This window comes from Aptenodytes forsteri, unplaced genomic scaffold, assembly GCF_000699145.1.
Source record: "Aptenodytes forsteri isolate BGI_AS27 unplaced genomic scaffold, ASM69914v1 Scaffold70, whole genome shotgun sequence".
NCBI lineage: Eukaryota > Metazoa > Chordata > Aves > Sphenisciformes > Spheniscidae > Aptenodytes > Aptenodytes forsteri.
In genome coordinates, this window is record NW_008795690.1 from 1,218,786 (window position 1) to 1,246,462 (window position 27,677).

A 27,677-nucleotide genomic window follows, 5' to 3' on the forward strand; every position below is an offset into this window, starting at 1 on the left:
GACTATCTCATATTAAGCAAAATGACATCACTGAAATCAAACAGGACAGTCTATAGTAGTACCCAGCATTGTTTTCCCCATTGTTTCCCATTCTGGTCTCTTCTTCATCTAATAAATGTTGATGCAAATCAGACAAAAACGGGCCAAGGACTGACCGTAACACATACAGCCTGGAACAGGTTAGAACACAGGAGCCAATTCTGCAACAAGGCAGCAAGCAAGAAATGGGGGAGCATAAGTAGATAATGAGAGGAGTGGGAAAGAGGGGGAGATGAGACATGTTTTACTTCTGAAGCAGGGCTACACTTTCTCCAATTTGGAATTAAAAAAAATTAAAGACTTAAAGGCCAATGGTCCATCTTTAGTGGAAATATGTTACTACCTCTGGGACCAGCACATAACTACAGGGACGACATGGGTGAACAACAGTGGAGGAACAGAGATAAAAAGAAAAACAACAATGATCCTGCCTGCTATTATGTACACTGCAATAGAGACAATTCTGGTTTTCAGTTGTCATCATTGTAATTTTGAGGACATTTGAAAGGCATGAGAGTTTTGTGCTTGGATTTGATGTTTCAAGTATGTTAAATACTTAAAAATTGTTACTGTGACCAGACCTGACAAACCAGAGATTCTGAGTATGTATCTGTGTACTTAGTAGAAAGGAAAAAAAAAAATTAACAAGTTGGGCATATAGGTCATTTCAGTATTGAAAAACTTATGCAAAGTTTTTAATTGGACACAAAGTATGATTTTTCAGCTTTCGTAGCTCAAGTTAAAAATCCTCAGATTTAACAATGCTGAAATAAGAATGAAAAATGGGTTTTAAAGTAAACCTTAAAACTGGAGTGTTAGTTTAGGGAGGCTTTAATCAAAGTTTCTGCCAAGGTAGTTTTCTGTGTGTTACTACGTTATATAACTTTATAGTCCTTTATGTAAGATTTAAAATTCAACTCCTTGTTAGAATTTAACAATTTCAGATACCCTACAGCTATGCCAAGTGTTCATAGCTTTTTCCTTCTCTAAAATTATACTCCTTTTCTGCAACGAGAAAGCCTGCCTTCTCAGTGGATTTCAGTTTTAGAATGGGGGTCTATTGATCTGTAAACCGGTTTGAACTTCTCAGCAGAAGTTAAGTGGTTGCACAAGAAAAAGATAATACAGAAAAGCAGCAGAGTTTCCAAACTGGCTACTGGCTTTGCATGGCCACCAGGTGATGATGACATTAACAGCAGAAGTGGCTGCGTAAGTCATCATAGCCTTTGTAAAAGTCTCCGTGTGAATACCTCAAAATACTGGCGCTAACTTTTCTAGCAGTATTTGGAGACAGCAGTGACCCGGTGTGTACAGTTTGAGAGGCTGATTTGAGACCACTAGGCAGTAACCTACCCCTGTTAACACATGGCTAACCCCCTGATTTCTGTACATAAATGCACTCTGCCATTCTGGGCAGATGTGGAGGCAGCTTGATTTGCCTCAAACTGGAAGGAGAATGGGGAAATGAATAATGAAACAGAACTGAAAATAAACCCCCATTGGGACATTCTAATATAAAGTCAATAGCCTGAGAGAGAAGGGGAGGGAGCTGTCATCTTAGGTGAAGCCTGCACAAAGCAATAGATGGGGGAAGGAGGAGGAGGGAAGTACAGCTCTCCAAAATGCTGCAATTTCCTGTGCCAATTTCTCTTTAAAAATTAATAGAAAAGGATGGAGTATCAGGTACCTCTGTTGGACCGAGATAGCTGAGTGGATGGGGTCTTCCTTACATTTAGGTTCATATACATTTCAAGATGCCCTAAATTTTTTCTTCCTCAATCGGAAGCCTCTTTTGTAAAACCTTTTTGTGCAAAAGTGCATAGAAGATAGTATTGCTGCATTTTTGCCCGTGGTGCTAAGACAATTAGGTAGCACAGTTAGGATCTGTGTGGATATTTGCATGTTATATCAGAGCGCCAAACCTACAGCAAAAGGGAAGTTTTGGGTTGATCCCAAATTAAAGAGTTTGTTTCCCTCCTCATGGCAGATGCAGAGCTAGGACTGAACTCAGCTCTCCTCTCTGATGCAAGAGCACGAATCCCACAACTTGATCTGCCTCAATCAACATTTAAATGTTCTACACAAAAAGAAACTACTCCTAAAAGAAGTGACAGAAAGTCAGTGGTATCCCTGTTTCTTTTCTAGTAAAGATTCAATATTCATTCAGCATGGAAAAAACACAGATCCCCTAGAAAAGCCTTCCAGTGTAGGAGTGAGGGTCCTTCCTTGCACAGGCAATGTGAATTCACGTCTCCTCAGATCAGAGCCACACAAGCTGTATCCAGAGATCAGGAAAAAGGGAACCGGCACCTCCTCTTTGTTCTCTCCTCATCTGGAAGTATCGAGAAAATTCAACCCAAACAACCAAACCCAGCTTTTGAAGTTAACATACTGGGAAAAAGCCTAATTTGGTACTGGAGATGGTAGCACCACTTCCAGCCCAGCTAGCACTCATCCCTTTGCCTCCCTTCAGGAGCCATGGGGCAGAGCCCTACCTGCCTAGGTGTGCAAGAGCCAACAAGTGCACCCTGGGGTGCGAGTCAGGCACCTAGCAAGAGGCTGCTAGGCTTGCAGAGGCGCCTGACGCTTACCTCACAGTGATAGCACTCCACGTGGTAGTCTTTGTCCATTGACACCACCCGAATGGTCTCCTCGGAGCCCTGTTGGGGAAGCAGAGAGAAGGTTAAGAGTGGACTTGTAAGCGGTGTTTTCTCAATCTTTCAGTGCCCAACCTATCGTTTTGGAGAGCTGTTTCCCTGGGGGATTCCCTCTTCCTCCACAGAGCAGAGCTCTGTGACCGCTGAGGGTCTTGTCCCCTGGCGCACAGCACTGCACCGCTGTTTTTGCTGTTTAGCAGCAGCGTGGGTGTCTGACATACCTAAGCTGTAGAGGTCATTTAGGAAGCGTAGCCAAAACTTGATCCTCAAGGGACAAATTAGTCTTGAAACCAAATAATTTTCCAAGGGCACCCAGGATCTGAATGAATTACCAGCCAAGAACTATGACCTGCTGATTGGGTAACTCTTCCTTGTAGACATCCTGGCCGGAGTTTTCCACGACTTGTATTCCCCTCAAACCATCTGCTGCGCAGCTATTTTGCACATGCACATGTCACTGTATGTACCCCATCGGGATTTACATACCAGTCCAGCAGGTAATTATGTGCACAGGCCAAAACCTCAGCGTGAGGGTGGATGCAGTGGAGTTGTGGAATTCCTGGCTGAGCCCCAGGCCCTGCAGAGCAGCCCATACCCTTCTTGTAACCTCCCAGACTCTTTCCCTGATCTACTCTGAAGACAGAGCTCATTAAATTTGTTGCCTTGCATCGTTTCCAGTTCCAGGTGTGGTTAGAGCATCAGATATGACATAGACTATGTCTGAGAGCAGCTGCAGGCAAGTTAGTACCTGCACTGCTAGACTTGAACTAACCTAAGAAACCTCCCATGGGAAAGAACATGGAGTCTATCTGCTAGCCATCAGATGAGTCAGCAGTAGGACTGCTTTTTTTCCCCCTTTTTTTTAAGTTATTTTGAAAGACACATATCCATTGAAATTTACATAGGGGTTTTCTCCTCACATCCCATCACCAGGACAAGCAGTTCTGTCTCAGCCTTTATACGGTTTTTAATTATGTGAGACCTGGCCATTTAACAGAAATAATAACGACATGACAAATAGAGAGTAACGTGCAGGGTGATGGAGGTGGGCATGCTGAGGGGCTTTAGCCACAGGCTTTACTGGGGCGCAGCAGCTTACAGGATGCAAGCTCTGGCTCTGTAAACATGACAAGAGGAAAAGGAGGGAGGCACTGGGGCCCTTGCTTACAAGTGAGCTCGTCAGTGACCTCAGCAATGGGAACTCAAAGGGTTAATACCAGAGTATGAGGGAGCACCACTGCGGGCAAGCAGAAAAGACATGTCTTAATACAGAAGTCTTACCGTGCTAACTATACTGTCAGGATAGGCTGAGGTTGCAAGCAGGTCATTCACCTGGCTTCCCTTTTAGCCAACTTTTCTGCTGCCTTTTCCACCCCTTTAAGCACTTTCATTACATTGCCATCCCAGGACGACAGACTGTGTAGCTTTTTCACAGGGTCAGGGTAATCCTTGGAGGTCTTTTCAAGTTTGGGCATCTTAACAGATCCACATCAGAAATGCAAACGTAGAAGACAAGGAAAATTGCTACTTGAGCTAATGGGAGATTCTAAAAACAAAGAGGGCTTTACTTCTTGGGTTGTTCTTGGGAGCCCCAGTCAGGGCTTTCAATTAAATGAGATTTATAACAGCGTAATTAAGACCTGGAAAGCACCCTAAAGATACAGAGTACTATGCTGCATAAGTGGTATGACTGTTACAACCTCTGGGAATGTTTGGGAGTGACATTACTACTGAACTGTATTTAATTTAGTATCTGACATGGTATAGATTCTGGAAGAGGGAAGAAAAGCATCTAATGTATTTTTAGAAAGTGTTCGTATGCCAACAGCTGTTTTCTCTAAAGAGTCAGTGCATGTTAACGTGTACCTGTGCTGGTAGGATCGGCTGGTTACAGGAAGCGCATTTTGGTGCAAAAACCCTAGGGTGCAAGAAGAAAGTGTTCAAATCACATTTAAAGCTTCTTCAAAAAGTAGAACCAAGAGAGCTATTTTAACCATGCCTTCTTTTTAGCAAAATGTAGATTCACAGCATTTGAAACACCTCTAAATGTTTGATGATATTCAGGGAAAAGGAGATTTCGAAGAGGCTGATCTCCCCAGCTTTATTGCTTAGGGCTTCCTGACCTCTAGGCATAGTGAATACAGCCCTCTTCCCACGTATGCCCTTTCTCTTACCTTCCTTTACTCATAAAGCCATTCAAATTTTTTCGGAGACTCGCTGCTTTGATTGCAAAGCAGCTCCTGACTTGGGGACTGTCACCATCTGACATCAGGAAGACGTAACCATGCTAAATAGGAGAGGGGCTGATCATGGCTAGGATCTACTTAAACCAAATACATCAACTAGTTGTCTTATCCCCAGCTGCATTTTATGACAATCACTGGGCCAACATTCACTCTATCTTTGTAACACGGTCAACTTGGTACCAATAGGGTTGAGTTCAGAGTGATTTACTCTTGCTCCATAAGCTGAGTTATTGGTTGACTGGAGCTAAGAGCATTCATGTTGCCTTTGAGCAGGAGCAGAAAGGAATCCAAAAGCAATCACTTAAACCACAAAACTTTTTGTCAGGCGTGGCTAAAATCATTCTAACACTAGCTGCTAATTACATGTCTACTGTCTAGTCTAGGTTAACCTAACTTACACTCACCAGAGTGTAACAGGTTCTTCCTACCAGAACCTCGACTCTTAGACAGCCAGCAGAACCTACCATCGCTTGCAGCATTAGCCTGATCTAGTTAGTATTGAAACTCCTGAAAGAAGTAGAAAAACAGCCACCAGAGAAGTACATCCTCTAACACAACTTGATTTTCAACCTTACCTGGCCACTGTATGCCACACTGGGCCCATGAAGTGACCTTTAATATAACTTTAAAATACTTTACAAATGCAACATGTGAGAGCAGCGCTTGAGGGACATCTGAGCAAACAGGAATGACCCTTTTTATCTACTACAAGGCTTACAACTATACCAATAATTTAACTACTGTAATATTTCCAAGCATGCAATGGATTTGTGTACTTACGTATGGTAGTCTTTGACACAGTAAATATTGTTCTCCACATCTACAGTGAAGGGGACTCCATCCAAACACTCGTTACACACCACGCAGCGGAAGCAGCCAGGATGGTATGACTTTCCAAGGGCCTGTAAGATCTTAAGAGGCAAACAGCAAAATAAGTGGACGCATGATTACATGAGATCCCCCCATATACTGCTGTGTCTGATTCTTAATAATGACAGTGAGAAAAGCACTTCAGGATGAAATTACCACTCTGCAGATCTGTCAGCAAGGGGCCTTTTAAAACAATGAACTTGCTTATTTCAGTGGGTTTCAGTAGGCTCCCAATAAAGAGAGAGGACTGTGAAAATCAGGCTAACACCTATCAGTCTTAGCTCTGCAAGGCCAATACTGCCTACAGAAATTATAATCGGCTTCAGAGACCACTTCTTGGAAAATCTCTTGCAGCCAAATACAAGTTACTAGGATACAGAGTTAATTCACAAAACTTAACAGGCTGTGACAGACAGAATCCAAACCAGTCATTACTCAAACTTAAAAAGTAAAATAACAAAACAAGCAAATAAATAGGTGTCCCTTTATTAATTAAGTATCCTAATCCACCACAGTTACTGACTGGTTATCACTCAGTCATAGAGGCCCATCGGTTTCTGTTAAAATCCATCTGTATCCATGTGTTTGGATACAGATCCATCCACCTGCCCAGGCTTTTCCCATTCTGACCTTTCCTATTGCATTTTAAAGGTTTAAAGGAAAAGGCCTGATGCAGTCTCAGCTACACTACTACAGAACAGATACCCTCCCTCCTGCTGTCCTTGTATGTAATGCCCAGTGTGGCACTGGGACATCAAGGAGGATGCACCAAGCCCATGAACAAGCCTCTGGGAAGAGTGAGACATGGTGTCATCTTCAGGCAGCTCTCAACAGGTTATAGCACCAATTGCATACGTTTCAGGTATAAGAAATACCTTTGGAAAGTAATTTCAAAAAGTAGCAGCAGTGCTCAGCTTGGAGCTGCTAATAAGATGGAGATGAAAAATCTCCACAGGCCAAGCTCTCATGGCCCTGTAGATGCTTCTATGAATAAAGATCATCAAATCGACAGGAAATAAGAAGTGGCACATAGGAAAAATGCACAAAGTCAATTTAATTTAAACTTTTTTCCGCCTCTAATGAAGCCCTATAGCTCTCCGTTCAGTGAGTGGCATCAGACTCCATTTGGTTTGCAAGCCTGGTCCTAGCCAGAAACAACTCGTCTCTGTGTGTGTTGCTATCTAGGCAGCTACGTAACACATGCTGTTAGCCTGGCGTAGTTGTGCAGCCACTCCTTTGCACAGAGCAACTCCTAATTCAGCTGCACTTTCAGCCTTGAACAGCTTCAGTTGTGCCCAGGCCCGTGGGGCTGCAGCTCTCTGCTCCTTCGCTGTACATGGGCACCACTACTGTGCAGGCACGTTCGTTGTATGTGCGCTCCCAGGGAGGAACACGAAGGAATTAGCCAAATAAGACTGCTTAATTCCTGGAGCTCCCAGAGCTGTTTCCTTTTGTCAGAGCACACTTGCTGATGGGAGAAAGGCAGACAAGCACCTGCCAAGCTTCCAGCTACTGAGCTTCACCAATGAGATATTATGGACTCTTGCCTGGGATTCTGCAATTAGGGGCCAGCTCAAAGCATGCAAGTCAGATACCCCTCCCCCTCCCAGCATGACACAACTCTAGAAATTTGCTCTTGGGCTAAAACGAACAATATCCTTGTCCAACCAGTGGTGCCAGGATATGAGCCAGAATCCTCATTAGTGAAGTCCCCGTTCCAGCTCCTACTGAACCTCCGTGTTTGCAACGCAATAGCTACTTCTATTAGGCATACTGAGGTTCATACACATTTTAAAGCAAGAGGAAAATAGCTATGCTACATGATCTGCACTTCTTCAATGTGCAAGCCACTTCATTTTGTTTGGGAACTTCTGCTTAGGAAGAACAGACTAAATTCTTCCTACTTTCACCCACTGAAATGATGCTAGTAGTATCTGGCCCAACCCATAGCCATTTGATTTTTTTATTATAAAAGTAACTCTGACTACTGGCTCCCTACAAATCCCAGTGGCAAGAATGCATTTTAACTGATGTGGAGCAAGTAGCAGAAGGTAAATAAAGCAAGTCACAGAGCAGGCAAGAAACCTCAGGACTATTGATAACGTCCCTCTCCTCTCTAGCCCAGGTTCCATCCACTTGACAGAGCTCTTGCTATTCTACTGTCTCACAGAGCACAGCCTCTGTTTTCCTTTACCATGTGCTCATACAAAGCTGTGCTGTATTTTCCCCCTTTAGTATTAAAATTCTATTTATCTTTTTTTCTTAAACTGGCATGTGGCAGAACCACAGGCTCCCATGATCTCAGGTAGAAAAGAAGCCCAACTTACTGTACCTACCAGTAATAGAGCATGAAGGTATTTTTGTTTATTTACTGCCTCAGTTTCAAAAATTACCTTGACAGCAGTGAAGACACAATGATAGTGTGACTAGGGAAAAAGCACAATGACTCACAGTGCACTACCCAAAGTACATGAAAAGCAAGCTACCCCACAGTTAGGAATTTAGGTCCCTTACCATTTCCATTATGAGGTGTCCACAAACAAAGCATTTGTCCGCTGTTTGCTGAAAACCTGAATACTGTTCAAATAAAAGAAAAGAAAGGATTATTAGTAGCCACTCCTCTAGCTGCAGAAATACCTTTTAAGTGAACGCTGCGCTATTTTCTAGCCTGTGCTATATATGATAGCAAACTATACAATAGGTTTGGGAGACACTGACTCGGAAGCCTTCGCTCTGCTCTTGCAGCATGCTCAGATACCAGCTTGGCCTTCTGATCCACTGCAAGATTTCCATTGAGATTTCTAATGTAACTATTATTTTAAGTTTGATTTTTATTTTTGAAGCCTATTTGGCGAGTTTGCATTTGGTGTGCTGGAACTAGCTTGAATTCACTCTTTCGGTTGTTGTTGGGGAAGTAAATAACATAGGACCTTCCTCCCAACTCCTACTCAAATTAGTGACCGATGCTTACTGACCTCAGATTTTGGACCTACATTTCACTCAGTGCTACATGCAGGCTAGAAAAATGAAGACAGGCCCAAGGAGAATTTAGCTGCCTCTTTGATACCAAGCTTTTTATCCAGGGAAGAATCTAAAAGTCCAGTTGCAGGAGCTTGGGCTCCCTGCACAATGTGGGCAACAGTAAGGTACCTCAGAAGGATGATACAAACCCCAACCGTCAGCCCATGCTCCAGCCTGCCGTGGGAAACAGGAAGGCTGGGCAGGCCTGGTGGCAGAGCCCTCCCAGGTTCGGTGCCGGGGGCATGGCAGCAGGGAGATACTTTGCCCACTTGGGACCAAAACTCTGTGTTCCCTGCCTGAGTGTTTCTGTTCAGATGCCAAAGTCTGTCTTTAGCCCTGTGTTTAGAGGTATACAAAAAATATCAAGGTTATCAGGCCAGACGACTGACCTACCAAACAACTACCCTACAGGCAAGAGGCATTTGCCTGAAGAACTCCAGCCATGTAATTTTGAAACTGGTATTTGCAGCGGCTGAACTTTACCCTCACCCACTGCAGTCCCATATAAGCAAAGTGCTGTGTGTGCACTCTTTCCTGCCAGAGGGAAGGGGTGCTCAGTTATTTGTATGGTATTGCACAGTGACGCTTATTTCAGCAATTAAGGTTGTAGCAAAGCTCACCTGAAATGTACTTTAGTTGCACAAGATAAAAGACAGGGAATGGGGAGGATGAGCATAAGCTAGACTCTTCTCCCAGAGCACAGGTTAATTGGCTCAGGCATCTAATGCATCCTCAGAGCCTCAGCCCAACAGAGCTTACAGCTTGCTCCATTCCCCCCTTGATTTAGTGGGGATTAACTGTCCCCTCACTTCAAAAGCCAGTGGTTCCCAGCCTAGAGCTGCCATATGTTTTCCTTTTTATTGGTGTCAGGGGATTACATGTTATTTCAGATCAATAGGTTGGAGACAAAATTTTGTTGCTATGCAACAAAGTGATTATGAAGGAAAAGGTCTCGCAGACACTTTGATGGGCCCAGAAAGTCAGTAAATGATGGTATGGCAGCTGTCACAGCTCCAAATTTACTACACACTAAGGAACACAGCTCATGCAATCTTAAGAAACTTTGAAATATCATCAAAAGAGAGCAGGGTGTTGAGGAACAAATACAGAGGCAGGTAGTCCTAGCTGGCTATTTCTGCAAGATACTGTTTTTTTTCTTTTTTTCTTTTTCTTACTGACGCAGAAAAAAGGCCTCACTGCTTGGGATGCTTCTTGGCTGCACTGTATCTGAGTAACCGTCTGGCTAGACTATTTCCTAAGGTTGCGAACTCGAGGGTTACTGGAAACAGGTGGGTAGGCCCTAGTGGTGCAGACAGCATAGGATTAACAATTAGTACAAACCCAGCTAATTCTAAAATCCTGCTGGAATGAATTTACTAGTACCATCTGGCTGTCATTTGATAAGAAATGCAAAGAAGCATTTTACCCAGCGATTGATTAAGAAGGAACATTATTCCCCAGGAACAGAACAGCATAGTGGTCTGATTAATGTCATTTACTGCTAACTAGATTGTTATAAATTACACTGTTTGTCAGAAAGAAAGGTTTTGCTGACACAAAATCACTCTTTATATGACTAACCCTATTAAATTAAAACCATGATTTGTTTTTAACAAGAGAATTATTATTTCTCAAACACATCCAGAACTGGATTACCCAATTAAGAAGACTTTGCAAAATGGCAGTAAGTCTAATAGCAGTGATAAAATATTTCCTGGGCTCAGGGAGCTGTCCTTTACCACTACACTCTTCTCTCTTCTGATCACAGTATTGATCCCAGACAAACTGGAGACCTGATTCAGTGCTATCAGGGTTTTGGATTCAGCTCTGCTTGTGCTTTAAATCTATTTGGACTGAAAAAGAATAACAGCCTTGGATCCCAGCAGCATCGTTTTCTACATGATGGTAGTACTGTGGACACTGCTGTTTATAGGTAAACAATAAATGATTTTCTCTACATTTTTGTAGCTCACCTGTCAACTTCTGCTTTGCAGTGTTTGTTCTTAACTTGGAGAGTTCAAACAGGGCCGTTGTGCTAAGTTTTCAATTTTAAAAGCAGAGCTTACAAACAAAGTGTTAAAATACTAATTAAAATTGGCAACCTCTGTCTTTGAAGCACTTGATTATTATTAACCTTCACAAATCTTGTGTGTGCAACGAGAGAGAAGTTGTGACTTGCACCAGACTGCAGACAAGGCAGAACGGCCTCTTTATTATCTCTCAGGACACCCAAGAGCTTCCCTGATGGTGGGTTCCCAGCATGGCTGGGTGGAAGAAGCACTGGTCCCCCAGAGCTTGTGAACTAGGTAACTGCAAGAGAAGAGGAGGTTATGCTCTACAGACTTGTAGTCTCTTATTACTGACATAGTTGGAGGGGGGAAAAGAGCTTTCGCGCACACCAGCCCTCCCTCACTATCTGGAGATGTGAAAAACAGATTGAGGTGAAACAGTGAAGTAATACAGGCTGATAGGCAAGACCCTAGTGGAGAAGCCAAATCACAGCTATGCTTCCTGTACACATGGTATTTTATACATACAATTTCATTCGGGATATAAGCAGTACTGGGCTCAATTCTAGCCTTACTCTATAAGGATTTCGTATGTGCCAGGTTTTTTTTCTTTTAAATATTTTGTTGGCAGACCAGTAAGATGATGTAAAAATGCAGACCAATCTCAAACTAGACAGAAACGTTCAGAAATCTACAGACAGTCTGTACCCAGGACAAATAAGAAGCGTAATTTTGAACTTTCCCAAATATTCATTATAGATGCCCATTAAGCATATATAAAAACATTGAAAGAAGTTGTTATAAAAAGAACAGCTCTGAAATTCAAAGCTGAAAATGAAGTGTTACCCTTTACTCTCACTTCTGTGACTTAGAAATAAGATGCTAGTTACCAGGATGCAAAGAAAACAAGCGCATGTTGAAGAGCTGGTATATTATTCTTCCTGATTTCTTAGTTTGGTCCCAACTGTTTTCTCCCATATTTACCTTGTCCTTGACTTCTCTCCCAGGATAATAAAATCTCCATTTATGTGCATGAATCAAGACTTTGTAATCAAGCTCCCCAATGATACTTACATAAAACAAAACTCTGGAAACTAAATAAGCCTTGAGAAATATATTAATTATGTTAGAATAGAAGAGTAAAAAAAAAAGTCAAAGACTTGGCTGGCTGAACTTTTCTTTTGTTTGCTGTCCACTATACTTTGGAGATTTTTTTTGCCCATTTGATAATCAATGATTCTGTCCAAGAGTCTTTGTTTCAATGTAAGAGGAAAACAAGTCCCCTTCTGTCCTTAATATTTAGGCCTGTTAGTGTCCTCCTGTGATAAACTTGGGGTTTATAACTCTTCTGTCTAATTTGCAATATATCCAAAAGAAATTAACATTGAATTTTGAGCATATAATGAACAATTATGCATGGAGGATAATCCCACCAAGTACTATGAGAAACAATTTCTCTTGTCTGCCCTCAGTTCTGTAAGCAATCTTGGTTGTCTACCCAGGGCCTTTTAAAGTTTGATGTTCTCATCATGATTTTCAAAAGCAAAAACATTCAGAAAATAGCATGCCTGAAAAAGGCTTCGGGACCTTTCTACCTTAGGCAATGTCACATCTTTGAAAAGACATGTCACTTCTTCTCCTTCGCATGCCTAACCGTGCCCAAGGAGAGGCTGATGCACTTCCCTGCTGTTATGCACTCAACAAAACAAAACCTTCCTCCTGGAAACAGACCCTGGAATCTCATTCAGGCCCATTTTCTTCTTTGATGAGGATGTTCAAAACCTGCTAAAGGTTTGTGCAAGCAGATCCAGTGGATTACATTTCAGTAGGTGTGGCAGTTGCTGCCCCGGTAATGGTATGAAGCTATAAAAATAACAATTCACTGTTACAGCACTGCAGAGTCACCAAATGTGATTGCTCAGCCTAGACTTGAGATTCCTACTCTTTTATGCTTTAAGGGCTTTTGAGAGGGATGATCAGTTTTTGCCAAAATGCTTCAGGCATTTAATTCTGAAAACTAATTTCTGAATTGGGTGCTATGCTAATAATGTATTCCAACCCCAGGCTGCTTGTAATCCCTCACAGACTCTCTTCTCCTTGGTTTCCCATTAGCAGAGCATCTGTCTTCTCGCTGCTTTATTGTTTGCTCTCTGCATGGGACCCTTAGTACATGGGATACAACAATGCAAGAAATTCATGGGATCACGTTAAGAGAGGCAGAGAATATCAAATTTGGTTTCATGCAGACGGGGTTTTGCTGTTGTTTTTTTACACACATTTAAATGCAGCGATTAAATTGAACTGAACAAAGTGGGGCCTTCTCAGGCTCAAAGATACGGGAGCCTCATGGCAGGTGGCTGAGATTAAACTAAAGGAAAATAGTCCAGAACTTCACTCTTCATCTCGCTGAAACGCTTTCATATAACCTGTTGGTTCACCCTGTCTTGCTGCCAGTGAGGAAACACTACCGCAGCAGCTTATCTTCTTGCTTCTGCGTTTCCACTTTGTTATGTTTGAAGGACATGGGTAGGGCAAGGAGGGACGTCGTGTTCTGCACAGAGGCAACAGTTGGTCTGGCCATGCACAAAACTCTGCCAAAAATCAGGAATTCAGCTGGTAGCTAACTTTGCCTTAGCAGTCAGGCATTTTATTGCCTCCGAGAAGGGAACAGCCATTTACTTCCTAGAGAGCCTACAGAGACCCACGTGTGAGCACTCACCAAGGCTACTTTCTGTCTGATTAATTAAGAGCCAATAATGATTTTCTTACCTAGATCTTCCTTAAACAAACACCCATGGAAGCTCTGCAGTGACAATGATCAAGGAAAAAAGCCTGAAGCAACAACTTTAACTCTGCATCATATCATACAGCCCCAAATCTATTAATTTGATTCACACTGTACAGCACTTCATATTGCACAGCCCTATACTCTTGCTGTGGGCTGTACTCTTGCTGTATTTATTGTTACTGCTACCATCTATTATGTACACTGCAAAAGAAACTGTCTACATTAGAACATATCTTCCTGGAAAAAAAGTATCTGAATTTTATTCAAAACAGTTGTTGAAAGATTTCAATTCAAAACATAACAGCAACTAATACCAACGTTTACTACAGAAGTGGAAACACACCACTTTCTCACATGTTTTTTTTCTAACTCTCCCATAGAAAAAAAATTAATGCTGTCTGCTTACAAGTGTTTGGCAGGAGTCACACATAATTAGAAAGAGCTCTAGTTCTTTTAAAGTGTGCTTCAGTTGTTGTAATTTACTTTTCAATGTAATATTAAGCAAAATGGGATAATCTGACTTTTTGGATCACCATCTCAAGAGGAAATAGGGGAGTGACTATCTGGCATGAAACCAACTGGACTTTGTAACACACTCTTCAAAACACTCCGCTAGCAAATCTAAAGTACAGGATAGTTGCAAAAGCTAGTCCATAGTGATACATCTCAGAAAAATACCCACCTTTGTCTTTCCTTGTCTATTTTGTCATGGCCCAGAGAGTGATTCCTGGGACCCATTTAACAATCCATAACCCTGTTCAGGAAATGCTGAGCATCCTTTTAGTGAATACAGACCTTACTCAAACATAATGTGATGAAATGTCAATGTGTATCTACATTATCACCTGGGTCTAAGTACTGCCTGTGTATTGCTCTTTTATAAACTTGAGAGATTTTTCCGGACTCCACTTGGTCTCCTATTTCAAAACACCAATTTTCTTCAATTAGGAGACCTGCAGTTTGCCATGCCATGCAGTGTTTGCAGCATTCACCCTTAGTTTCTCAGCCTTGGTGCCAACATTTTTATATAGGCCCTAGCTTTAAAAATTTGTCCTCTGGGATGAATTCCTGGGAGAAAATCCACACCCTCCTGAAGTCAATGGGATTTCTGCCACCAGCTTCAATGGACTTGTAACTTCTTGATACAGGATACAGCACTACAGTATTGTGTTTCAATGAGAGGTGAACCCAAACTGCCAGCTCTACACACTCTTCATGCTCATTCACATTAAAGTCCAAAGTGCAGAGGCCAATCAATACTTGACTATCCCTAAATATTTTGAAATTTGAATTTTAAGCCCATCTGTAGGTTTGATGCAATACTTCAATTCAGAATACCCCAATTAATCATCATTACTGTCAAATTTGTTTATAAAATAAAACCAGGACCACTGGCATACTACATACTTAGGAAAAACTAAGGAAGGAAAGTATTCAAATTTTTTTGGCAGGGAGGGGCTGGACCGAGACACGCACAAGTAACAACATGAACTTCACTCCCTCATGCACCGATTACAGTAACACGCTATAATCTGTTTGCCTTTGTTTTCAGTGGCAGTATTTGGGAGCACAGCAACGCTCGACATTCATGATGTCTCTGGAACTTGAAAGCACCTCCTGTCCCAACCTAGCGCCTTGAAAATGCTCACAGACTTCCTTACACTCTGTACATCAGGAATATTGCAGCAAATCCCTTTCCAAGCTCTAATTCCATCATTCTGTTAAACATATCAATAAACACACTGTCTGTTCTCTGACTGGAGCATGCATTTTAATAGCAAGTCTCCTAAATACAACATCCTCACAGTTATCTAGAACGCTGTTTGCTCTGTGATACCCATTAGGTATAAAATAGACACAAGCTGCAACTTTAATCATTTACCTTTTCAACTGAGTCTGTTTTTTCTGAGAGTCTTGCTTAGCAGCAATGGGCCCTCCGACTAATGCACTAGACACAGTGCTCACCTCCCAAGGGGGTTCTCCAAACATTTATACTCACTGAGATGGAAAATCAAACCTCTGACTCCAGCTGACACCAGCTTCCATTACACTAAATAATACTATCTTCCTAGGGCCCCAGCAAGTGGGACAGGCCATTTCCCACACCGCCAGGCTTGGGAAACAGCATGTGCACAAACTGAGAAGAATAGCCTCGTTAGTATTAACATTTACATTGCAGCCATGCCCAGGGGCCCAAATTAGGGTAAGGGTCATCTTGTGTTTGGTGCTATAGGAGATGAAGGTGCAAGCCCTGCTTTCATGAACTGCCGTCATCCAGCTAGCCCTCCCTTGATATGCCATCCCTTTCCCCCATGAAAAGCTGATCATTTCCATTTGTCACCTCCCTACCAGTCTTACACACCCTGATCCTTTCGCATTTTTAAAATCATTGAGGGTTTTACAGTTATGGATAGAAGATGAGGCCCTGTATGTTCTCCATAGCCAACTTTTACATTGCAGCGGCCAGCTGTGGAGCAAAGAGGCTACAGCTGTAGCAAGGAGGAGAGTGTCCTGAGCAGGAATCAGTCGCTGGTGTAGGGGAAGAGAAGGATCAGAAACCCCAGTAGACTGGATGGAGAGGAGAAGGAAGACTTGAGAGGCACCCTGCAGGGTTGCAAGGCACAGCTCTGTTGGGGCTGTGGGCTGCTTGCCCTCCTTCTACCACAGCCTCAGCCCTTGCCTCTCCCTGGCAGGAAGGTACGAGGCCAGGGCAGGGAGCCACAGTGGCACCAGAATGCAACCATCACAGGGGCTAGCCACCCTCTGGGCTGGGAAGGACAGAAAGGGGACACCCAAAGGCCTCCTGGAGGCTTGCAATGTGCTAAGTCTCTCTTTATGGTTGGCACCTGCAAAATGAAGTTTTTAGAGCCCTTCTCTGAGGATTTATGGGCAAAGTGACAGATCTTCCTCCAGTCTTACTCACTGAAACGGATGAACAGCTTTAGATGAAACTTTCAACAACTAATGACAGCAAAGTTAGCTGCAGGCAAAAACCTGGTGTGAAGAAGTTCAGCCTAAATGATTAAATTTGGCAAAGTTATAAGACAGTGAAAGAGAAAAATCTTAAAAGGGGAAGTTTTGGATGACCTTAATGCTATGTACTGCAGCTTGTGGTGTCTGTAATAGGTTATTTCCAGAGCATCTGCGTGTCTTCCAGTAGTGCATTAAAGCAATGTAACTAACATCTGTCACGAGGTTCATTTTCCCTCTCATCTCCTCCCCGGAGGGAAATTCTCTCATTTCTTAACCTCTACTGGACCCCCACTCAATAATGTTCATTACCTCAAGAGAAAAAGGAAAAGCCTATCAAAAAGAAAAAAAAAAAAAAAGGAAAAAAGAGAGATAATAGATCTAAGATTCAGGCTGCTTTGGTGACATTTTTAAAGTCTTTTTTGCCAAGAAAAACAGTAATTTCTTTAAAAAAAAAAGAAAAAAGAGAGATAATAGATCTAAGATTCAGGCTGCTTTGGTGACATTTTTAAAGTCTTTTTTGCCAAGAAAAACAGTAATTTCTTTTAAATTTCTTTACATGATATTTAAGCACTGAAAAGGAAAGACAAATTAAAATTATTGAGCTATTTTTCCTTCACCCATGATTATGCAGCAATTTATCAACAAAATGGAACAAGAACATCTGACTGGGATTATTTATTATACAGTAAGGCATTTATTTTTTGTTCACTTCACCAGGAACAGTGTCCCTGTTATGGCTAGTTAGCCATCTGTGTCCTAAGAGCTTTCAGGGAAGGATTAAACTGTCATTTGTTTTATTTCCTTTCATGAAATAACTATCCTAACAGGGCTGAGGCAAGACTTGGATATTGCTGGACTTGCTACCTTAAGGTGGCATGAAAAAGAGTAACTGACTCTTCCTTGGAGCTAAAGCAAAGCAATGCAAAGTTTGGGGTTTTGGTTTTGTTCTTTTTACTCCTTACACTCAGTAACATGCAATATCACTACTGAAGCGCTCCTACTGGAAATTGCATAGATTAGGCAATCTCTACGCCATGCTTAGGCAGAAGTGGAATTATCTGTGGATTTTTTTTTTTTTTTTAATCTGATTCATTCACTACATTTAGCCAATATGGCTTGGGTTTAAGCACTGAGAGAATTTGCAGCTAATCAGGGCTGGAAGCAGGAGGCTGACAAAAATAAACAAAGAAGAGGTATGCCATGTCCTCCAGGTGGTAAGGGTTTACCAGCCCTCACCCATCGATTCGCAGCCCTGCACACAGAAGGCCGGCACCGTTCTCACAAGGATGTTTGTGGCATGTGGCATCCCTTCCCCATCTGCAACTCCACAAGTGGGCCTAAAAACTTCTAGCACTTCTTCCCTGGAAAGAATGAGCAAAATAAGCTGCCTGATTCAGAGAAAGATAATCTGTGCCCTCAGTAAGAGCAAACATGTGGGAAAACTATTTGCTAGAAGAACGTACCTTGCGGCTATTGCCAAAGGTTTTGATGGGTGTATCTGTGCTTTGGATAGCTTTATGGCTGCGCAGTGGAAATTGCTCATAATGAATGATAACATCTACATTTCTCTAACACCTTTCGTCCAGAAATCAAAAACACTTCTCAAAGAAAGGACCAGATTTTGAATGCTTGACGCTAGCAGCTCTTCATGTCACACTTTTACAGACCAATTTTTTTGAAACAACTTGGTAGCCAAAGCTCTCTGGCACTCGCTATGTTTTAAGTGACAACTGAGCTCTCTTAAAAAATGTGACCCACACAGCATTTCACCGCTGAAGTGCAACTGCCTCTGGGGTGGAAGAGACACACCCTGGAGCGGCTGGCATCAGCACTGGGTTGAACCTCGAAAGGGACAGCTTAGCCAAGGAGGGCGAGTCCTGCTCTTACAACAGGTGCCAAACATTTATAAGGATCAGATAATGGCTTTTCTCAAGGTCTTGGCTTCAAGGACCATACATAATGTTGCAGTGAATTCCATGTATCACCTTTAATAGAGAGAAAGAGCTGATCTGTCTTGAGTGACTGGGAGTTAAAGAACCAGGTATTGCATATGAGCCATCAACTACAGCTCTGGAGACTCTGCTCCAGCAGGAGCCATTCTGACACAGAAAACAGCAGTACTGCAGGAGAATTAAAATACTGACATCTATAGGATGTTAAACATTTCTAACAGTTACAATAAGAAGAAACCCATAAATAATATCCATTCTTCCATAAAATATCCTACATTCACAGCAAGAACCAGTTCAGCTTTTCTGCTCATTGTTGTTCATGTGCTATTTACTGCAGTCCCTGCGTCTTGTCAGGACTGGCCTGCAGGACACCCCCAGTATGATGCCAGGGATGACTGGGAAGAAGCACCTGCAGCAAATTAATGGAATACATAGAGGTAGCAGTGGGGATGGGCAGAGCTCTGCAAGAATTACAGCCCTCAGCTCTGCCCTGTGCTGCCTGTTGAGAGTGGGAAGGGGACAGGCTCTCCTCCAGGTAGCAGGGAGGCTTCAGCCCACTACCACCCCTGCTCTCCATTTGCATTACATTTGCAAATCAGCTGCTTCCCATCAGCATGCCTCTTGCTGGGAGGGCAAATGAGGGGCTCATTCAGACCATTGCTGCTTTGGCCAGACTGTGAGCAATGAAAGATTGACTCTCCTCACAGCTGTCCCTGGGAATCCATGGAAAGATCATTCTGTTGTTCCAAGCCTAACCACGTACACACAGGCCCCTCCAATTCAGTTGTTATTGCATGGATTTCACGAATGACCCCAGCATGACCGCACAGTACCTCCTGCCCAAATTTTCTGAAGCTGCTCTGCTTTCTAATTCCTGTTATGTTTGTGTCGTACTTGAAATAACCTGGTCACAAGCTGCAGGGTTGCAAAACTCCACAGAGCTGTGACCAGGCTCCCACACCTATAGGAGCATCTAATTCTCCTGATCAGTTCCCAGGCAAACAAAAGCCAAGGAAGAGCAAGGACACCAATGGGAGACAGTATTTTCTTAGCAGGAATACAATTATAACGTAGGTAGACTGCCTCCGTTTACCTCCCCAAATTAAAATAATCTTTTTCCTATGCTCTTACCTAAGAATGAGACCAGAACATGATCCACCCTGCTTCTCACTGCATTTACTGGCCAGAAAGAGGCTGCAATGACCTAAGAGGCAAGTCTCTCAGTGCAAGAATGGTCGAAGGTAGGAACGTATACTCACACAGCTGCTATAGGACAGGGTAGAGGCTTGCAGAGAGGGAGGAGGCATGTCTCTGTGGAAGATCTGAGGATTCAGCGCTATGGGACAACTCCACAGACTATTATAATGCATAGCAGCTCCTATAGCTCTGCTGACGCTCTCTTCTTGGTCTGCAAAGCTTGCACAGTAGTGGTCAGAGGACAGAGTGCAAGATCAGCCTAATTCACCCTCAAGCAAATATTTTTTTTTTTTTACCCCACCCCCCAGTCTTTAACTTCCCTAACATCCCACTACCATACTGTCAGCAGGGAATCCATAAATAAAGCTGCACCAAGATTTGGAGTTACGGTAGAGACTGAAATTCTCAGTTATACAGAAAAAGCATTTGGCTATCTGCTTTGGACTGAAAACACCTGTTTTTAGAGAGGATTGGGGTTTCCAAGTGGTTAGGAGCAAGACCTGGGAATATGAAGTAGTTAAAATCAGTTCCTTTTTAACTGCTACTTTGCAGCATTTTCCTCTGACTATGATAAAAGCTTTGAGCTTTCTCTGTCCACAGAACTCTAAAATAGGCAAAGTTGTTTTATTTTATTAGGGAAACAAGACAATTCCTAGTATTCTTGCTATGATGTTTGCTCAGGGGAAGCTGAGAGAAGATGAAATCACTTTCTGAGAAGCAGCTGGCTTAACACAGGCAGGGACAACGTCAGAATTTGATTTCTTTTGCTGACTTACGCAGCAGTGAGTCCCTTGGTCTGCTTCTCTCCCATCCCTCTGTGCTACTGGGAATCCGCTAAGACATACCTGTGGGAGGTTTGAGCTTTTAAATCTGTGCCGTAAATGTCCCAACAGTTCCCTAACTTGCAGAAAGTTTATTCCTATCAGGTCCTTAACCTGAGTTTTCTTGGGAGAATCACTAGAAGTATCTCCCTTCAGAAGCCTACTACAGAACCTGTCTAAGAACTAAAGATGTTCCCCCCCCCCTCCTTGAAAACTGAACGTTCTCCAAAAGATTGAGACTTTTAGATTTAAAATTCTCATGTTTAGGCTGAAATTACAAGCTAATAACAACAGTCATGTCATTAAGTCTGGATGAAAGGTTTTGATCATGGGGAAAGTACATTCCAACACAGTTCAAAATAAAAATCTCAAAGGTTTGAGCCCCTCCATCTCACACTCCACCCTTTTCTCCCTCTCCTTGTGCTGCTGCAGAAACACGGGAAAGAAAAAGCTGAAAAAACCAAGGGAGAAAAAAATAACTCTCTCTCCAAAATGCAAGCAAAACAGTAACACATTTCAATTATAACAAGAAACTTAATTTCTGCACAAAATACAATTTGCTCTTTTCAACAGGCTCCAGCTGTGGTAGGCTGAGTAAAGGTGTAACACATGAAGGCAAATATGGCTTATATTCTAGCAATTTCCATGATTTTTATGGATTGCATTGATGAGAAATGCATTTGCGCACTCTGAACTGCCAGTAACATTTCTGTTGTAGGATATACTTTGAACAATTCTTTTGCAAAAAGCACGGCCATGTATTCATTAGAAATGGAAAGTCATTCTAGAAGACCCAGGCTTCTAAATGAATGGTATTTCAATAAATAAAGATGGTATAAATTCAACATACTGATTCTCCAATTCATCATCCTCTAAGCTAAAATATATCATTCCTCTCTAATTTCAATTCCCAGCCGTGTCGTCCTCTTAATCTTAATTATAAATGGTCTGCCACTTATCAAATCATTCTCTGTGTACTGCACAATCCTCACCCTTAATTGCACAAATATTTTATTTTTGGAACAACACAGCTCAGCAACAAGCTTCATTTTTCTTTTCATGACTCAGTCTCTATTAAAGTAAAGCGTTTATAAAAGCTCTGGGTGCATGGAGAGAAAATTAGTTGCTCCTCCATGGCTAACAGTTTTTAGCTAATCACAATGCAGCTCCACATCACTCCGAGCAGAGCAGTGATTAAAACTGCGCCTGCAACAAAGCAACATTGTACACAGCGATGACGTGCTCCAGTCAAAAACGTCTCCCCTCTTGTTATGATTGGTATTCCCCAGATGTTTGACTTTGAGCTCTAGCTTGGCAGGCGAGGCTTTGTGGCTGCAATTCAAGTCCCAAGCTTGAGCAGCTCCAGTGTTTATTCTCATAATTTACACTTTGTGATGGCTTATGGACAGTTATGTACTTGGTTTCATAGCTACCACTTCAAACCAAGGGCCTGATCCTGCCTTTACGGAGTTAGTGGTAAATGCTTCCCAATTCCAGCACTGGCAGGAGGCCCCAGATGACTCAACAGTCTCTCAAAGCAAACAAGCCAATATAAAAGAACAATTTGGTTTAAAAACAGGAAAAAAATGCCTGAAATCTTACTTACTAGGAAGTCTTCTTCACAGTACACCTTGCCATTGACATTGTAGAATGCTTTTCCTCGTAGTCTTCTCCCTGTTAAAATATGGTACTGTCAGAATTTTGTACTCCGTCCCCAAACCCAGTCGTTCAGGATGCAAAGTGAAAAGCACACCCTGCTGCGCCTCTCTGCATGGCCAGGTCGTGGCCCCTCTCCTCCCCAGAGGGTCGAGCCAGACACACAGATGAGGGTTAGGCTCTCAGCTCCATCCTACCATAACAAATTTCTTATCAACTAAATGTTACTTCTAAGTGCAGGTTATGGAACCCAGCTGATACCAGTTCCTGGAAAATTTGAAATCTAAACCAAAAAATGATTATTCTAGGGGGGAAAGGCTCATTTGTAAATTGAGACAATTTTATTAGCAGGTGAAATCACAGCAGGCATACATCCACTGCAATCAACATCAGTGATGTGTTTGTCTCCAAAGGACCAAACAAGGGATACTGCACATGGATATTCCTGTCACCTTTAAAAATATCAATACATTAATCAATGCCACAGCAGCTACACCCACAGCTCCCTGCGGTACTAAAGCAGTACAAGGCACACGTGATGGAGGGAAGGGCAGAAAAATCACACTGAAAACAAGAGATTTCATTCTCAAGTTTGAACATTTGCCATTTCATTAGCGCTTGCGGAACTCCATTGACAAAGCCTGTGATCATCGTTAACTGATGGTTCCCTTTACAGCTAAGAAATGCACAACAGACTTCAGAGAGTCCCAACAAAAAGGATTAAAACCAGGAATTCAGAAACCACCGAGCCCAACCAGTTTTTAGATACAGCAGATCAGATCTGTCTTACACCAGAGCTGCTCCATTGAAAGCAATGCCATTTTATCAATGTAAAACCAGAGAGGGAGAAGGGAAACCGCACTCATCCTGACTCACCTTATTTCCACTCTATGCCAGGGTCCCACTGGCCAAAGCTCCCAAACATTTGGGTGCCCTCACAAGCCATTTGCAGCCTTGGCAAGCTGATGGCACACAGTGCCCACTACGGGCTGTGTACTGTCTGCCATTAGCAGTGACACAGAGAAAGGAAGAGGGCAAGAGGCTCTGTATTTACAGGTCAACAGACGACCCCTTCCAGGTCACTGCCGAAGCTTTTACTCCACAGAATAAGCCTGGACATCTCCTACCGAGGCAGAGTAGTAGCTCCATCATAAACACTGCCAATCTTTGTGGAGGGTTTGACTCTGAGGGCCAGTGAGCTGAGCCAGCTGGCCAAGCACAGAGGGGCAGGAGTGCTCTCCACGGTTTCCATAAACAATGTTGAGGAAAATATGATTAGTTTTCAGTGCTTGAAAGTGCCTTTTACACGTTGCCACTGTGATCTGATCCTGGGAAACAGTGTGTGGCACAAAGAAGTTGGGATCTGGGCTGATGCTTTTGGGAAATCACATGCTGCATGTGGTTGTCTGGCGGTTTTACTGTCGTGGCCGAGGGAAATGCTTCTTTTGTGTGCACATTCTTGGGCTGTCGATCTCACGGGCTGCCGTCTCCATACTGCTGGTAGGTGGAGTCAGCTCTTGTTTGTCTTTCTAGCTGCCTGGTAGTTCTGGTGGGGACCAGGAGCCTGGTTGCATGGGCAATGCACCGAGACTGTCCCATTTCCTCTGAGACTCTTAGGTAAAACTGGTCCATCCTACACATCACTGAAACAAGGCACAGGGCTAGGACAGCAATCGGGGTCACGGGGCCTCTCCTGACTGATGCAGGAACAACCACCTCTAGATCTTCCCTCCTGCTTATCCAAGCTGTTTTTAAACCTCTCCAGTGAAAGGTAAAGGAAAGGTAAATGGGAAGGGAGGGAAGAAAAGGAAGGAGGACAGAATGGCTTTTTAAAGGACATGTTGGCTCTGCCAGACCCAGCCATAATACACGACTTGTCTTTAGATGGTGGAAATGAAGTGGCTGCACCCAGAGCAGGGACTTGCCTTGGACGTGCTGATGCAGCACTTCCACCTTGCTCACACACACCGTCGGTGCAGAGCCGGGGCATTTGTTTCAGGTGGAGAAGTGCTGGCCATCACCCTCACCACACACCCATTATGGTTAGAAGCAGCAGAGATAATTAGGGACAAATCCTGAACTCTGTTGCTGGAAGAATCTCCTCAGGAAAGGAACACCCTAATTCGGGGAGGCATCAGCATCTCCCGAGGCACTGCAGAAGGTGCACAAGGACCCATACATCACGCCTTGTATCCCAGTGCACAGAACCTCCAGTGCTCAGGTTGATAGAAACGCCCCAAATTCTGCTCCTGTTGTTTCCTTAGCACAGCATCACTGGCAGAAGCCAGCAGGGTCAGAGCTTTCCCGGATTGGAAAGGAGTGGGAAGCCTACAACCCAAAGCAAACAAGGCAAACCCGATGTTTTGGACTAGCTCTCAAAGACGCTTATGTTATCAGATGCATTTGGCAGCTGATTGCCCTGCGACATGAAACAACCTCATCTCACTGCAGGGCAGCAGAAGTGGAGCCTCCATCTCAGCCACTGCGCAACTTGTGGGCCCCTGCTCACTGCTCACACCCCGCTCTGCAAGACCCCCTGCCTGCCAAACACAGACAGCTGTCCTCCCCTTCCATACAGCTGACATGATAAAAACATCTCTTACATAGCACTCGCAGAGCAACAGCTTTCAAAACTGAGGAAAAATACCATTTCCCCCATTTTACAGCTGAAAAAAACCAAGCCACCTAATTAGGGAACCGACTTGCCTAAACTCATAAAGCAGGCAAGCAGCTTGCTCACATGATAATTACTATTATTAGCAATAATTAATAAGATAGACAGGCTTTTACCTTAGAGGAATTTCGTTCAGGGATTGTACAATAATTATCTCATAAACAAGAAACAGCAAGTTATCACACAAATAGCCATGGCTGCACTATATTAGCTTCTACATACTGCATTTTAGAAATAAAGGCAAAAACATATGTTCCATTTGCCCTCCAGAAGAGTTTGCTAAATGACGGCATTGAACACGCTCAAACACCAAACTCTGTGAGCGTCTGGGCATCACGTGAAAACTGCAATCAAGAGGAAAGCGCTGGCAGTTGCAGCCAGGGAGACACAAAGCCCAAGGAGATGCAGCGTTGGTACCTCCCAGCCCCACGGCAGCCATGCAGCAGGGCGGGTGCAATGCCTCGAGCTTAGGGTACCTGCCCTGAGCTCCATGTACTGGACAAGGTGGTTTCATCTCTCAAGGTCCTGAAGTAACTCGGCGGCCTGCACAGCGCCAGCCTGTTCTGTGTAGCCGTAACCTATTATTGTCAATCAGGCAGGGATTAAAAGTTTTAAAAAAACCATGTTGCTTTAGCCAGCTGAGTCAAATGCCTGGCCAGCTAGACAAGGTAATAATGTCCTGCCCACTGGTACACAGAACCTGCTGCTTGGCTTTCCTTTGAATGACTGAGTATAGCCAAGCCCGGGTTACTATTTGCTTTCATAATATTGAAACAAAAAAGTCAAGAGTTTCTGACAAAACTTGATGCAACTTGCTGATAGCTCATTATAATAATAATAAGCAGTTATAATGAGCAGCCTAGCGCAGAGTTCACAAGTACGGGCTTTCACAAACACTGTGCTTCTTTCCTCCTCCTGCTGATACCCACCTTGGCACGTCCGCCCTGTCAGACCAGTTTTCAACAGTAGCAAGGAAGAGGCTCTGTTTCACACCCGACCAGAAGAGCAGCAGGTCGGCCAGGAACGCGCGGGAGGACCACAGAACGGGGCAGAAGCCGCCCAGCCCACATGCAGGCACATAACACTAGCTTTTATAGGGAAGCCCTTTTTTCCCCGAGTGCTCTTTAGAGCCTTGTTTTACTGTAGAAAACGAGCTTATGTGCTCACAGTGACAACAAATGCTTGTTGCAAATAACTTTTGCATTTCTTCACTGACATCCACGCATTTGAAAGGTAGCAAGCGCCAGGATAAGGGGGTTCCACCACCTCAGGTGAGAGGCAGAGACCTTGCAAATGCTCCAGCAAAGATCGCGAAGTTTCATGTAGATTATCTAGCAGCTAATAAAATGCAAGCTAGAAATTACTCTGTCCCAAGGAATGATCACAACTGGTGTTTGCAACCAACATGACTAACATCCAAAAGAAAGCAGGCTTTTGGAACTTTTAAAAAATATATAAAATCAGAATCAGCTCTAGGTTTTTAACATCAGTTTTCACTGATTTAACCAGTTTATGAGTCTCTGGTATTTAAACGTGTCTAGCAATTACTTCCTGCACAATTTTTCTCCCCTATGTGTTGCAAACTGAAAGGAAGGAACAGGAGAGCTGTTGCTTTAGCAAAGGACTCAACTCAAAGATTCAGCTTGCAAAAGGAAAAATGACCCATAGTTGACACGGGCTGTCCACAACTACTCTCTCCAGTTTCCACAACACTTCGCTGGGTGGTGAAAACACACCAGCCAGGAAGCCAAGATGGGGTAAAACTTTTTCCAATGCTGTTTCAAAAGCTGCTCCAGGCCCTCATGGAACAAAATGTGAATCAGACCGGGTTTTATGGTCTTGAGGAGGTGCTCCGAAAGAGCACTGAAAATGTCCTGCCCCCTCCCCGCTAGCTCAGAAAGCATCTTCAAAGCCCTCCCTGCTGCTGCTGGCAATGGGGTATTTGCCTATAGGGAGGTGAGTTTATCAAGTTGCAGCCTTCAGTGGTAGATCTCCAGTCTCACATGGGATGATGCAACCACGTCGGGGGCTAACACTCCCCCTTGCCTTTGTAAGACGAGAGATAGCAATGTCTCACTGTCACAGCATGGTTATTAGACCTAATTACTGTTTGCAGCATGCTTTGAAGTTGAAAAGTGCCAAGCATTATTATAATATTTTAAGTACTTTGATGATTAAAAACACGCAACCGTTGGGTAATAATCATGATTTACTAGCATTGTAGTGTAAGCAAGTTCATGTGAGAAGCCTGCAGTCTCAGTGCCTGACGCTACTTAAAAACAAACAGCTCCCCTCTGACATAATGGGAATGCTGCAGCCCCAGCCTCGCCTCCCAGATAACGCCTGGCGCGTCCCTGAGACTACCAGCATGCTGAAAAAAATACACCAGCGTACCTCCTCGTCATCATGATCTCTCTCGTGATATTCTCATGATATATGTGCCTCTTCTTGTAACTTCATGCGGGAAAGTTTCGGCATTAGAGGGAACAAAGTGCGAGATGACTAATAATGTCCTTGTTATTTCTAACATTACGGCTGTGTGGAACAAGGGGATTGTATTTTAGTCAGAAAATGTAATTAAAACCTCCCCATATGGAGTGCAATCGAGGAGTTCAGCTGTAGGTATCGCTGCTAAAGATAAGAAATTTGTTAAAGCAGAGCTAATTAAAAGCCTGAACAGCCCAAGCTATCGCCACTGAGTATTATTCAAGTACCTGCCATTCCTGTTGGCTGGGGACATGTCTGGGTAGGTCTGACCACTCACAAGCACTGGC

General features: G+C 43.3%; 1 protein-coding gene across 1 annotated transcript in view; it reads right to left on the bottom strand.

Moving 5' to 3' along the window:
- Positions 1-27,677, bottom strand: part of WTIP (Wilms tumor 1 interacting protein) — a gene marked incomplete at its 5' end in the record, with an annotated part of 83,036 nt that overhangs the window by 380 nt on the left and 54,979 nt on the right. Inside the window, 5 exons of the mRNA XM_009282869.2 lie at positions 2,631-2,699; positions 4,563-4,614; positions 5,723-5,853; positions 8,327-8,389; positions 22,180-22,247. Coding sequence (XP_009281144.1) covers positions 2,631-2,699; positions 4,563-4,614; positions 5,723-5,853; positions 8,327-8,389; positions 22,180-22,247 — 383 coding nt within the window. The remainder of the gene's footprint in view (positions 1-2,630; positions 2,700-4,562; positions 4,615-5,722; positions 5,854-8,326; positions 8,390-22,179; positions 22,248-27,677) is intronic.